General features: G+C 37.2%; 1 protein-coding gene across 10 annotated transcripts in view; it reads right to left on the bottom strand.

Moving 5' to 3' along the window:
• SYNE1 (spectrin repeat containing nuclear envelope protein 1) overlaps positions 1–15,663 on the bottom strand; it is a 448,631-nt gene that overhangs the window by 343,073 nt on the left and 89,895 nt on the right. For all 10 annotated transcript variants that reach the window (XR_002775281.1, XM_023517949.1, XM_023517955.1 and 7 more), the window contains exons 4-7: positions 14,673–14,768; positions 8,259–8,342; positions 2,446–2,538; positions 1,649–1,827 (exon numbers count right to left, since the gene is read on the bottom strand). Coding sequence is in view for 9 of the 10 variants with exons in the window: in XM_023517949.1 (XP_023373717.1) it covers positions 1,649–1,827; positions 2,446–2,538; positions 8,259–8,342; positions 14,673–14,768 (452 nt within the window). In the remaining variant the exon portion in view is untranslated. The remainder of the gene's footprint in view (positions 1–1,648; positions 1,828–2,445; positions 2,539–8,258; positions 8,343–14,672; positions 14,769–15,663) is intronic.

The following is a 15,663-nucleotide window of genomic DNA, read 5'->3' as shown; positions in this document are numbered from 1 at the left end:
AAAAAAAAAAAAAAAAAAAAAAAAAAGAAGAAAGAAGAAGAAAGAAAGAAACAGATCTTACTGATGTGCAGCTAGGTGGAGCACCCTCAGGCCCAACATTCTGGACAATTACATAAATAAGGAAAATACAATTTCCACTGATGTTGACAAACAAGTTGCAAAAAAGACTTTGAGCTATATTTAAATTCTTGTATGTCTCTGAAACCCAAGACAGTGTGCATGAAACAAAATTAAATGCAGGATAACTCCAAAAGCATTAAATTTGAGTTTACTGTGTTATTAAATGAAAGCTACTATATTGTTAAAGAAAATCAATTTATTTTTGGTTAATTTAATGCCGTATAAAGCAATGGACAGCAGACTATCACACTGACATTGTTATTATAAAGTTTAATCGCGATGGCATCACAGCAAATGTGAGCACGTGGTCACAATCTGCTTGGACCTAGCAAGTTCCTCTCCCTGCCCAGGTAAACTGCAGCAGAGCCCAGCAACACCGTTTTAGATTCAATCAAAGAGTGCCCTGGCAGTGTGGGAAGGGCTTTTTATTTAATTTCTACTATAGCTTCTAAAGGGCCACAAAGCTTTGCCTTCAGAATTTGACTATAACTTGAATCATAAAAATATGCCCCAAATTAGATCACACTTTAAAAGCTAAACAAAACTGCACATATTAGTAACACTAATTACGTCTTTTCTACGTTTATCTTTGTTCTTTGTCTTTTTGCTCTTCAAACATTTTAAAAATAGAACTTCCTATGTTTAGTGCTTCAATATTTTATAAGGGTAAGTACTTGTTTACAGCTACTTTCTAGAATTAGAGAATCAAATTCAGATTAGTTTGAGTTATGCAAAACAAGATAAGAAGTGAGTTAACGTTACATGTTTAGGAAAATAAACAGAAGCACAATTCCTATGTGAAGGTACTAACTCCTGACCACCGCAGAGCACAAAATACTGGCAATCTATGATTAATTGAAAGCTCTATCAGAATCGCTATGAGGAAATACATTTTGAGAGTAATAATTTTCTATCCACTGTTATCACATAAATATATACACATGTGAATTTATTATGCCTACAAGGAAGCTGGAAATGAGAGGCAAATTCTCATTTCACTCCAGAGTAGAAAAAGTAATTTAATTTCTCAACAAAAGATAAGAAGGAGGAAAAAATTAAAAATAAAATGGCTAGAAAGCTTCAGGAAATGAAAGCAAAAGTAATTTTTTTAGAGTGTGGACCTTAGTTCACATTACTATGAAATAGAACTCAATAGTTTTATTAAGAGATTATCAACTTTAAATCTTTAATTTATTTGTGCAGAGATTATTTAATAGGAGCAGAAACCCTCTGCACAACCTGAATAGAATTAGCCCTCATGCTACTAAGCAAAGCATAGGGTTAATCAACTTGACTAATCAGGCCCAATCACATGAACAAAGAAGGAATTCATTTTATTACAGCATTTTCTAGAGCATTATGGTGATTCGTGTTTATATGTTAATTCATGGAAACAGTGAAACAAGGGCTGAAGCCAAGCCATTCACTCAAATGTGTCTTCAAATTTGGAATTATTAGAAGGTGCAATCAGTAACAAACTGATAAATCATTGAAGGGTTTCAAATGTAGACAAACTCTAGGTACTTACTTGCCCGCTGTGTACTGAACCCATTTTAATAAAGCCTTCTTAGCATTTCCTTGCATCTTGGTGGCCACCTTCCGTTTACTGGGCGGGCTGGCTGTCTCAGAGCTCACTATGCTGTCCACGGAGGATGCGCTGCTGGACAGAGACTGGAGCTGGGGCAGGTTGCTGGTCAGCTCTTCTATCTGTGAGTTAACAGCCAGCAAAAACATAAGACTTATTTCTGATCTTCCTTCCCCAGACACTTCACTTTTCCAACTGCAAATGTTAATATCCATAAGACTCCTGGCAAATGTGAGCTCTTACAGGGTGTGGTTGATGTCTATGCCTCTCCCCGCTGTACCTCTAGCTGCATCTTATACACAGTAGTAAACAAACACTTGCTGAATACATGAACAAATTGAGAAAATAAAGTCAAGTGATTAGAACAATGATTCTAGATGGAATGGCACATTCATTTCTTCCCTTTGTGTCTAATAGGAGCTTAGAATGGCTGCCTTCCAAAAACAAAAGAAAATCCTCCTGAGTTCCTTCAGAATGTACAATCTCATCTCCATTGTGATGTGCCCACTTTTCAGCTTGGGCACCTCTGCTGGAGTTCTTTGGGGTGAGAGGTTCCAGGAACTTTTTCAGGAGAGAAGTGGAAACTCCCCTGCTACCGAAAAACAATGTATGTGTGAAAGTTGCAAGTCTACTGAGTTGAGGACAAACCTCAAAGGTGTGGTGAATGAAGATATTATTAAAATGTCTACCGCTCTCTCCCTCTGAGACATTACATCAACTAAAGAAGATGAGCACAATACCTGGAAATACAGAATAATGGTCCACACCAATCCAAGAACTATTGAGGGTCGGCCATCAGCTATATCCGTGGAGTTAATGTTGACTAATTTAATCTGTGTAGAAAGAAAAACTGTACTAGTAATGTACGAGAATATTACAACTGATTTAATTCGGCAATACTTGGACTTTATTAGACATCAATAGGATTTGGTCATGCCTAGATAGTGGTACACAAGAGTAAGTAGGGTGAGCAGTACGAACAGGCAAGCACATGGTTTCAGTGAAAACTTCAGGGTCATTTGTTAGGTGCACAAAATAAAAACAACCATAAAATGTATTCTAGAAGTTTGTTTTGTTTAAAGTTGAAAAAACATAATGCCATGCAGGGAATTATCAACTAAAATGCTAAATAAACAAACAGAAATTATTCTTTATATTTAAAGGTTTACTGGAACTTAAAAGAAACCGTGATAAATAGTTTAAGAAGATGCACTTACTTTGAAGTTTGTTACCAAATAGCATGACACTTATGTTCTCTTTTACCTAAAAAACCAGGAGTTAAGAATTCTAAAGTTTGTACTAACCGGTGATCCTCTGTACATGGACTGACATGAAAAACAAAGGGAGAAGATGATATATACACACACAAATAACCTTTCGAAATCAGCATTATTTGTTCAACGGGAATAAAAATGTAGGTGGTAAATTTAGAATTTGACTTTGGAAAATATATAATGAAGAAAAACCAAGGAAAGTCAGAAACTATAAGATAGAGACAGTTAGCATTTGGTTCCCTACTCTTGGCTGATGACAGCTATAAAGCATTTAGGACAGATGTCAACCTATGTCCCCAGTTGTTCCCCTTGATGTTTTCCCAACTATTAGAAAGTTATTGCTAAGCCCCAACAGTATCAACTTAGATGGTAAATTGATCTCAATCTCTACATCCTACAATCAACAACTGCTCATCATCCTTTATTTAATTCCTAAACAAATTTTAAAGAATAATGAAGTACTCCTTGAACTGCTATCTAATCTATCTAATCTTCTCAGTCAAGATTGGATGAGGTGTACTATTAATAATAAAGCTCAGAAGTTTGTAATTGTTTTCTTAATGAAATTTTAACTCATGGAAAATCATTCCACAAATAATACTTTACTCTTAAATAGTTTAAATTCATTATTTTTACATCATGGGCAGAGTAAAATCTGACACAAAAATCATTATAAATAATTTGAGGTATTCTCATGGGATGATTTAATCTCACCGATGAAGTGAGGTTCGGTGACAGAAAAACAAACTAAGAACTGCTGTAGATTGTTGCGTCTACTTCTAGTAAACCTAGTAGTGTAAAATATTTAATACATATTTGTGGAAAGTAAAGGACTCCAAATTTTTTAACTTTTTATAAAAGAATATATTGCAAACTTTATAACCAATAATTTTGACTGCTCTGTTGTGTGACTTCTCCAGAATTTGTTCCACATCTAATTTAGCACACATACACCACAAATTTATAATATATGCTCATAACCATAAGACTAATGCACCCCATAGAGGACAGATTATTTCCTCTTTTTGTATATCATTTTTTTAAGTGAATATAACTTAAATTGTTGAATATAACTTGAATTTCCTACCCCCCACTCACTGACTACATTGTTCACCTATTGTAGACACCAAAGATCTTTTGCCCAATTTGTGAGGAGAAATATTCTCCATAATTATCTTCTGTCCTAAAAACTCTGCTTCACAATGGTTTTATGGAGCACAAATGTGTCTGTTTGTTTGCTTGCTTTCTTGTTTGTTTAACCACCCATCTCCTGCAAATACTTATTGAATTTACAATAACTTCTCATAGCCTTAGGAGGGTAGGGTGGGCTATAGAGAGACATCCAAAGAGACTAAAGAATTTTAGTTTCTGACTCATTCAGCCAGAAACCAGGGAAATGAAGTCATGGAATCTTTTAACAAAAGCTCCAGGTAATTCTGATACACATTAGTGTTTGAGAACCCTGGACTAGACAATTTTGCTTGGCCCGGTGTAATCTGAAGAAGTTTGATTTTGAAAGATAGAGACTTTTATGGACTGAATTGTGATTTGTGTCTCTCCAAAATTTATGTTGAAGCCCTAAGTCCCAATGTATTTGGAAAAATGGACTATTCCTGAGGCAGTTAAGGTTCAGTGAGGCCATCAGAGCAGGGCCCTAATCCAGTAAGGCTTGTGTCCTTGTAAGAAGGAAGAGACACCAGAGACTCTCTCAAGCTCACACAGAGGAAATGCCAAGTGAGGAGACAGAGATGGTGGCTGTCTACAAGCAGGAAGGGAGGCCTCCCAGAACCTGATCCTGACAGCAACTTGATCTTGAAGTTCTTGACTCCAGAAGTGTGGGGAAAGAAGTTCCTGTTATTTCAGACACCCAGTCTGTGGTATTTGTTATGGCAGCCCAAGCAGACAAATGTATGGCACACAGATGACTCAAAAATTATTTGAATGATTTGGAAATAAATTCCAAAGATTTCAATAAAAATCCACGTTTCTCTCAATAAATTTGGAAACCTAACAAATAAACCTATCACCACTGTCCACCAGCTCTTCCTACAGTGCAATGTGTGTTAGTTGGATTGTTCTCTACAGCAACATAGGGAGCCAGCAACTCACCTTACTTCATACATAGTTTAAACAACTTAAAATAAGCAATTACATGTCAATGCAAATTCAGATTAATGCCTTTTTTTGATAAATTGGAAAATCTGGTATCACTGTCCTTGCATCTCATTAAGGTAACTCCAGTTGAAACTGAGTACTTGCCTTCTTCTTCAAGACAGGGCACAAGGCTGCTCCATGCTCCTGTTACCAGACTTAGCCTCCATCTCACCTCATCTCTCCACATCACCCTTCTGGACCCCATGGGAATATGAATTTACATCCCATGTCTGCACTATGCTGGTCCATGGTATGCTTCCTACGTCACTGTCTAGAATGATCCACCTGACCCTTCAGTGGATAAAGACACTTACAGAAGGTGGTGTTAGATCCCGTCACCAGAGACACACTGACACACTTCTCATCAGATTCCAACATAGGTATTTTGCATTAGCCTATCAAATAAGGTGAAAAATAAACAGTGGTAGGGTTTCCCAGTAAAATGTGGGAATATCCTGAAAAACTCTCAAAGTCCTGTTCAGCAAGGCTTCATTCAGTTTTCTACGAAAAACTAATGATGGGCAGGCAGAAGAAAGATCAAAACTTCAATAAGAATGAGATTAGAGTGATCTAGAAACATTGTCCAATGTTGTTTAAGAAGCTAAGATTGTCTTCTCCTAATGCCTGGAATTTCTCTTGGGTGTGAAGTTTGCCAACTGACTGAAATATGTACTGATTCATTGCATTACCAACTTATTACCATATAAATTATATAAGAGCCAGAATCTAAGTTTTCTTTTATTTTTTACTTTCCAGAGTTCCTTTCTTATAGAAAACTCAATTATATTATTTGTGAAGTAAATGAATTAATGTAACGCATATCCACTGAGAAGAAAATAATTGGATCATTCTATTTCCCAGAAGCATCTGGATGTCTATTTTTAAAGCTAGTTTTGGTATTGCCAGGCTTAGACTTCCTAAATTCTCACAAATTAGAAAAAGCTAAATATAAGAGGATTGGTGCAGCCCTTTTGGAGGGAAATATGTCAACATCTACAAAATTACAAGCACATTTACCTTCTGACCTAGCAATCACACTTCAAGAAATTTACTTCCAATAATATGAAAGTATTCACACACAAGGTTGTCAATTGCATCACTGTTTTGGCAAAATATTAGAAACCACTTAAATGCCCATTCATGAGAGATGAGTTGATTAAACTGTGAAGAAGCTAAGATTTGAATGAGATTAGAGCGATTTGGGACATTCAGGCAATGGAATACTATAAAAACATCATGAAAATGGTAGAGAAGTCTCTATAAACTGACTTGGGGTGAATTCCCAGGATATTATGCTGAATGAAAAAAGCAAAATACATTTTCAGTATGCTACACTTGATGTAATGAAGAAGGTGGCATGATGAAACACATGCCAGTTAAGAAAAAAATCACAGAAAAAGAGAGCAAGAAGCATAGATATGTGCATACATATAAGTCAGTAAACACACATTTTCCAGATCTGCTGAGAGGGCCTGGGAGAAACGGCACCCCAGGGGCAGTGAGCATGACTAGCACTGAGATCGTGGTTTCTAAACCAATAGAACAGAGTCTTCTTAGAGAAATGTTTGATTCCAGACTTGGGAGCTACGTTCAGCCTAGAACATTTGTAGCTTCAGAAAATAAGAGTGCTTGATAGAAGATGAGGCTGTGTGAAAGGGTGCAGGAGCCAGCCTGAAGCTGCCCTTAACAGCCAAAGCCGGAACGATTTGAGCAACAAAATAATAACAAAGAATAAATGTATATGAGTCCATACTTAAATGAATAATTGAGTAAATAAATGGGACATAAAAGACACCTTTTCTTAACACAATAATTCCAATGAATAGATGTAGAAGGAAGGGGGAGATACAAAATCATCACTAGGCAATGACTGAATTATTGGAATGGATTCTAAAATCAGTGAGCAAAAGTTTGAGGAGAGGTAGAAAATTAGTACACTCTCAATTATCTCCCCTAAGTTATTTCTCAGCTACAAAGGGAAAAATAGTAACTCTACCATAGAAAAACACAACAGACAGCACCTCACCAAGTGGTCAAGGTTAATATCACCGATAACGAGACATGAGAGAATCCTACATCCACTAATAAGATGCACTGGGGAAGATATAATACCACTTTCCTGGGATCATTCCCTAAAACATATAATTTCAATCTAATCATGAGGAAGCATTATACAAACACAAACTGAGAGGCAGTCAGCAAAGTAATTGACCAGAAGGTATCAGAAATGTCAAGGTCATACAAGACTTAAGGAAAGAATAAAGACTTATAGAATGGGGGGATAATTAAATTAAATAAATGCAAGCTGCGATACTAGATTGGATCCTGGAACAGAAACAAGACAATAGGTGGAACATTGATTAAATTAGAATACTGTTTAGCTTTCATTAATTGTATCATACTTATTTTGATTTCCTTATTTCGATAAGGAAACTATCTGTGGTTACATAAGTTCTTAACAGTAGGGGAAGCTGAATGAAATGTAGAGAAGAAATCATTTCTTGGCAATGTTTTACAAATCTATAATATTTTACAACAAATTACCTGACTATATAGATTACATGCAGTATTTTGACCCCACATCTGATATTAGAAACATCAATATGCCCAGGCATTCTTCCTTAATAATTTTTCTAGTTCTTCTTCTTATTATTTTTCTTTGTTAAAAAAATATTTCAAAGTCTTGTGGGGTTATAAATGTTTTTGCTTACATGGATCATTTTTGTAATGCTTGTGCCATGGTTATGAATCTACAATTGCAAAGGTGTGGAATCAACCCAAGTGCCCATAAATTCATGAGTGGATTAATAAAATGTGGTACGTGTATGCCATGGAGTACTACTCAGCCGAGAGGATGACTTAACGCCTTGTGAAACAATTTGGATAGGACTGGAGGCCGTTTTCCTAAGTGAATTATCTAAAGGACGAAAAAACAAACACCATGTGTACTCACTGTTACTAATGCATTGGAACTAACTGAACTAACCAAGGAGCGCACGTGTGCTCAGAAGGAAGGTGAACTTCACGGAAATCAACAGAGCCGAGACGTGGAGACCTACCTAACGGGGCCAGTGGCCACTATCTGCGTGACGGGCACACTTGTCATTTTTTTGTTTCTCTCTCACCTTTCTTCCTTCAAGGAACTTCAGCGCTGTGCCGATGTTAGCCACAGCGTGGATTCGCTTCATCCGGCGTCCTTGTTCACAAGGCTGCAAAGAAAGAAGAAGAAGAAGACCAAATGCTCACATTAAAAAGTTACTTATAAAATCTACTATTTAAATGGATTAAAAAATATACTTGAAGAATATGGGAGAGGAATCAATATTGTCCAATTTCTATGAAGGTCAGCAAACACGTAAAGGAGGGTTATTTCCACAGCACTCTGAAGATACGCTGACTTAGTCCATGACAGCACTCATTCTCAGCTCACCTGTTAACACACTGCCTTTTACGCCATGATGTGCCTAAAAGCAGAAAGTCACAGACCCCCTGTGTTGTCTATTGAGGCAGGAGTCTCGGTAGGACTGCGGTCTCTCCTCTAACCGAGGAAATCCATGTATGACAAATACACTTGGTCACTCACCATTTTTTCAGTTGTATGAACACATGGGGACACTCACAGTATTAGTAACATCTCTCGATTTGAATGACCAAAGTACACGGCACATATGAGCCAAGGTTAAAAAATAGAGTTGTGAGGATGAAACCGTACGTTCTGGTACATAGATACTCTGAGTTGCATGTGTTCAAGTGACCAGAATTGATTACGTACTTTCTCTGTGCCAAACTATGAATTTGAATGCACAAAATAATTTCAATGAAGTGTATATTACAGGCTTCTGCATGAACAGAAAACAGGCATTGAGGTTGCAAAGCTTCTTTTCTCAGTGACCCTGGAGCCCTAAATAATTTCCCATTAAAATTCAAAACCAAGTAGCTTTTAATTTCCAATTAATGTTTTGACAGGCAGTAATTCTGATGACATGATTTCAAACAAATATTTAAACAGAGGAAATACTTTTTAATGTTGATTTATTCTTACTGAGAATTCTGTCGATAGGACACAGGCTCATTATTGGTCCATGAACAGCTCATTTTATTTAATTAATGAATTGTCTTATATATACAGTCTAAAACACCCACAAACCTGCCACCTAAACTGAAATAAAGCCAAGGCCGATGATGAAGTATGAAAGCCAGACTCTGCCACCCCACCACCCTCCCGCCTACCTTCACACAGGGCAACCATCACACTAAACCCGTCTAGTGCTTTCCTTTTCATATAGATTCATTTCATTCATATGTAGCCTTTAAAAGTATTTTAGCTTTTAGCTTTATATAAAGAGCACTGCTGCATTAATCCCTTGAAACTTGCTTTTTCACATATTATATTGCTAAGATTCATCTGTCATTGCCTTTCATTACATCTCATTCATTTTATATAATAGACTCTATAACATGTGTTATAGAGTTACACTATACAACATAGAGTATGTTATTCTATGCTATTATGTAGTACAGCTATATAACACACCACGTATATATACTCCTTCTGATGTGAATCTGGGTTACTTCAGGTTATTGCTATTGCCAGATGCTCAGGGATCATCCTTGCACTTCTCACCTTTTGTACAAGTGCAGCTTCTCTTGGACGTACACCAAAGAGCAGAATTTCTAAGTCAGAGGGGATGCGACTTGGGAGCTTGCAAAGGTCAAACTTTTCCAAATGGCTGTGCTACTTTTCACTCTCACCAGCGTCTCAGAAACAACACTGTTGCCCCATGTCCTCTCCAGAACTAGATTTTGACGTATGTCTTAAAATATTTTTTCAACTGAACATCTGTCTGCCTGTCTTTCATTGTGGTCTTCACTTGCATTTCCCTGATTAGCAGCAGTCGGGGCATCACCCCCACTGTTCATCGGCAACACATGTTCCTTCGGTAAAACGCCTCGCACGTCTCTTGCCCAGGCTTCCCTTTGGGGTGTTTGTCCCCTTTTTGTATTGAAGATGCATTTTATATATTCTTGGTTCAATCATCTCTCTATCCTTTCACAACATACGTTGTAAATATCTTCTACAAGTTTGTCTTTTGTCACTTGATCTTTAAAGATTTTTAATTTTAAAAATGTTCCTAATTTTAATATAGTTAAACATAGCAGTCTTTTTGTTGTTGTTTTGTGAGACTCTGTCTCACTCTGTTGCCCTGGTAGAGGGCAGTGGGGTCATAATTCACAGCAACCTCAGACTTCTGGGCTTAAGTGATCCTCTTGCCTCAACTTCCTGGGCAGGTGGTACTACAGGCACCCACCACAATACCTGGCTCGTTTTTCTATTTATAGCAGAGACATGGTCTCTTGCTCAGGCTGGTCTCAAACTCCTAAACTCAAGCAATGTGCCTGCCTCGGCCTCCCAGAGCGCTAGGATTACAGGTATGAGCCACCACACCTGGCCTAGTGATCTTTTATAGTCAATGTCTTTGTGTCTTATTAAACAATATTTTTCCTACTCTTATGTCTAAAAGACAGTCACTTACATTTTCTACTAAGAGTTTAAAGTGTTTCTGCCCTTAACGTCCTTAACCCATGTAGATTTGGTTTTTGTATAGGCCATAGGATCTGATTTTATATTTTTCTATCAAAATTATGTTTTCATGTTCTATTTATTGAACAATCCTGCTTTCCCCCAGATATGACACCTGCCCTGATGTACTGCATATACTAAAGCCCCATTTATGCCTCGTCTGTTTTGCAACTCTATTGCAGTTGTCAATAGGCCCATACCATAGACTACCATAATGCTTCAAGTGATGTAGCTTCACTGTAAGAACTCATATTTAGTAGAGACAATGAGTTCTCTCTGCTTTTCTTCTTCAAGCATGTCCTGGTTAAGTGAGAAAGATATAAATATCTATTGTAGTGTTCAATCACATGCCCTAGAACCTCCATTGCCGACGACCTCCCTACACTGGCCACCTTGTTAAGTTGACCTAATTTCCACACACTGGGCACACGCTGCACATACTCAATGTACAGGAGATCTGGTTCTTTATGTTGGCCACTTCTCTGTGTTGACCGGTCTGTTACAGGTCTTCAGGTGGTCAACTTACAGAGGTTGTACTCTACTTGCATCTATTTTTATACAACTTTACCTAGTCTAACTAATACAATTATTCTTCCTACTAGGCTGAAAGTGCTTTGAGGGAAGCAATCATATTGCATTCATCTGTGTTTTCCTGAGAGGGTACAAGTAGTGAATTATCCATAACACGTACCCCAGAAATGTTATCTGAATAATTATCAGACGATGCAGCCCTATTGCAGAAGTGAGCTCTACTGTGAATACTTAATCAATGACTTACAGGGTCGTCTGGGGAATATGCAAAGGCTTTCTTGCTCAAGGTCTCCTACCAGTGCCCCTTGTTTACTTCCTAATGGATTATTAGGCTTCTCTTGAATGTTAAGTTTTCAAGATCTTTTAAAAAAAATACTGTACAGGAGGTTAACAAAATAGATATGAAAAGTTCTCTGTAGTCCTTGATCTCTATTCAAATGGATTCTGTCATTTCTAACTTTTCTTTTTTTTTTAATTAAATCATAACTGTGTACATTAATGCATTGTGGGGCACAATGTGCTGATCTGATATTCAGCATTGTCTATCAAATCAGCACATGGTGCTGATCATCTGTGCTTACATCAGACTTGTTAACATAACCATCACCTCACTTACTTATTTGTTGTGGTAAGACATTTATACTCTACTCTTAACAGTTTGAAATGTACCATTGCACCATGCACGTTAGGTGAGGTCCCACCAAATACCCTCCCTCCTCCTGGCCTCCCCCTCCTCTTCCCCTCCCTCATCTTCCCTCCTTTCTGGACTATAGTTGTGTTTAATCATTCATATGAATGTATAGGTGATGATATATTGGTTTCATAATAGTATTGAGTACATTGAATACTTTTTCTTCCATTTTTGAGATCCTTTACTAAGAAGAATATGTTCCAGTTCCATCCAGGTAAATAGTGACCACTCTGGACTGTTTCTAACTTTTCAATATCAATTTCTCACGTTCTTAAAATAATTCCTAAGTACAAAATTAGTGTTACTATGTTTATGTGCAGTTAATGATACATAATCACTGATTCATTTAAAGAATAAGTGTTCCACAAATAATATTCAAGGTATATAGTAAAGCCCAAGAGTAATAATATGAAATATAAAATCGCAGGTAAGAGTCATAATAGTTTAATAAAGGGTACTAGGATACGGAAATTTCACTCTTACCCAGAGATGTTATCAGTAGAGGGGACACTATCAGTAGAGGGGACACTTGGCCCCATTTTCCAGATGATCACATCAGAGCCAGAGTCCTGAACTACGTGAACCGTGACGTTTAAGTGTAGAGTTCTCTCCATCACATAATTACAATGTTGACTCTCATAAGAGACATGTTCTTGCTCACATTGTCTCTTTGAAAAGCTAAAGAAATGTCTAGAATGTTCATTCCTTTGAAGGAAGCTTTTTATTGGGACTCTGAAGCATTATGCATATACACGTGTGAAATTTAAATAACCATTGCCAGGGCATATTTACAATTTTAGAATAATTTTATGTAATTCAAATATTGCAGAATTCAATATAAATAAATAATAAAGGTTAAATCAGAAAATTCTCTACCATGTTTTGAATGAGAATGCTAAGATATTTTCTGACAGCCCTTCCAATTTTAAGATCCCATGATTCTAACTATGTCTGAATATGTAGGGCACTTAAACAGAAGTAACATTTTCATGTCAAAACTACATACTTTTTCTAGAATAATTTAGCTTGGCAGTTGAATGCCTATCAAAATTTCTGTATACTGTTGGCCAAGGACAATGACAGAATTATACTGACACTTAGAATGACAGACACACTACTTGAATGCTCATATGATACCCACAAGAAGATGCCTCAATTTACAAGTAAATAGCTTAATTAAGGAAGATATACAAAGATGACCAGATAGATTAGGTGACCAAGGAAGTATATATTTCAATCTAATGCCTCCCACATCCTAATGCTTATCCAACTTATTCCAAGTTGCTGGCCCATGTGCATCTAGCTTGGTTTCTTTCAATGCAGAGCTTGATACAAGGACTTCGGTGTATGTTGTTCACTGGGGAGGTGATCTTAGGTAGTGGGAGTGAGGGTTTGTGGAGAGAGAGCCTGGGAAGGAGGAAAAGCCAACAAAAGATGTGGCATTCTGAGTTACTTCTGTATCAACTGGAGCTCAGTCCCACAAGGGACCCTATGGGGAACGCAGTAAGGTATGTGAAAAATATGTCTCAGAATTGCCGCTACTCAAAGTTTAAGGGTGGAGAACTTATTCGTGGACTCTGGTCTCCATTGGTGAGGATCCTTTGGGACCATTAAATCCTGAATACTTCAGGGCTGCCATGATCAATTTGTGGCTTTGATAAGAGCTCTGAGGCCAAAACCCAGACAGATGCTACCAGTGCTTGATGTGGAGGCTGTCAGAGTATATGGGAAATGTCTATCACAGATCGAGCTGAGATGGGACATGGGATCTACTCCAGCATGAATCCAATTTAGATGAATGACTGATGCAAAATTATTATCAGTTTGCAGTTTCCAACAAGCCACTCTTTCACAAAAGTTACTTTTAGGCCTCCCTGCAAAAAAATAATGTTCAGGTACAAACATTCTTTAAAATACTCAATTATCCAAGCGTAACAATTGCATAATTGTTGCTAAGATGCAAGAGTTAAAGTGAAAAAGCTCTCCTAATTTTAGACTCCATTTCTAGCGAGCTGCAATCCAACATCCTGAAGATGATTTCCTGAATTCATTTTTCCAATTATGGTAAACGTTATTTATAAATAATTTATATTTACAAACTACTTACTGCTTAAAAGCATAAGCAAGAAAAAATAGATATTTTATTATCAATAATGTAGGAAAATATGCTTTACAGCTAGCTGTCAATGTTGTTTTCCTTTCCTTTTTTTTTTTTCTGCTCATTTTGCTGGTTCCACAGCACATAAAATCAACTCTGAATGTTCTGTTCCTGTTACAAATGATTCATGATGTCAACAAGAATATAAAAAAATGTCATAAAGTTTCAAGCTTAACTTTCAATAAACTACCATATAAATACACAGGTGTGGCCCAATAATCCCTTCCAAATGGAAACCAAACACTCAAAAAGTGTGGCAGTTAATTGGCAACTAACCTTCCTGGACACCAAACAGATGTAACAGTCAACCATATGAGGTTAGTGACAAAGTTCTTCACTCTTCTAAGGGAGCTACTACAAATACAATGTTTTAAATCCACTGGGGGGTGTGCAGCCACCAAAAGGGAAATTTACGTCTTATTTCCAGAAATGACCAGTAGCCCAGTGGTTCCTTTATAGACCAACTATGAGAAAAGAACTTTCCCTTATATGGGCAGCACCCATATAAAAGAAACTTCATAATCTCCAAGTCACAAAGGGAAATGCTTTGACGAGTATGATCACAAAAAACATCTTACCAGTTTCTGCCCAGATAGGACCTCCAGGAGCGCAAGCAGCTTAACACCATCTTTCATGTCTTCAAAAAGATCATCCACGACCATTGGGGGTTTCCGCTGTAAAATATAAAGGGAATAAATGCAAAAATTACCTCTTCTCCCTCTCATTCCCTCTCGCCTTTGCTACTCGATGTAGTGAAACTGGTAGAAAAAATAAATTTCCGTATACATTCACTCTATTTTGGATATAATCATTCATTTCCTTTTGATAACTATGAGAAGTAAAACAATCTAGTGGAAATAAAACTCAACATTCAAAAATGTCAGAAGATTTAATACTTGGGCTTTAACAAATATACCAGCTTCTTTCGAGAAAGAGATTTTTGACAACTCCATTCTGAGCAAGCCACGTCACTGTGGCTTAATAAGGTATGGCCTTTCCACAGGACATTCTCACCACCCCCGTTAGCTCCATGTCCTATTGAAGGAGCATGGTCAGCATAGCCCAGGTCGCAGATTTAATCTCCCCATGGCTTACTTAGCTGGTGCGTTCTGTTTACAGGCTGAGGGGATCTTGCAAGCCTCTCTTAGTGAGGCATTGAACCCAAAGACTGTAAGTGCAAGAATACAGACTGATCAGGGCAAATCCATCACCACTGCTGGGAAAATAAGGCAAAGTCTATGTTTAATTCATGAAGGGCCTTTTATTTTTTATGAAGGGTTTTAAAATAAATATACTGGAGTTCATCAAACTTTGAATTAGTGTCTTTCTTGGCTCAAAAGAATGTAAAAAAAGTGATGATGCCTATTTCAGTTGCCAACAGAAGGGAGGTGCTCACTGATTTCTAACAGAGTACGAATTTCTTCCGCTTATCAACTGAGTTTAAGCTCCGTAGTTTTCTGATTCCCACTGAATCTTGTTCAAGGCCTGATGCTCAACTCCTAACTCTGAACTTTTTCTCCTAGGAAAAAAAAAGAATGTGTTCTATGTAGAGATATGTCATCACCAAAT

Source organism: Otolemur garnettii, unplaced genomic scaffold (genome assembly GCF_000181295.1).
Source record: "Otolemur garnettii isolate 467f Iridium unplaced genomic scaffold, OtoGar3 scaffold00126, whole genome shotgun sequence".
Classification (NCBI taxonomy): domain Eukaryota; kingdom Metazoa; phylum Chordata; class Mammalia; order Primates; family Galagidae; genus Otolemur; species Otolemur garnettii.
Note: the sequence above shows the minus strand (reverse complement) of the source record. Positions and strands in the feature narration are given on the sequence as shown.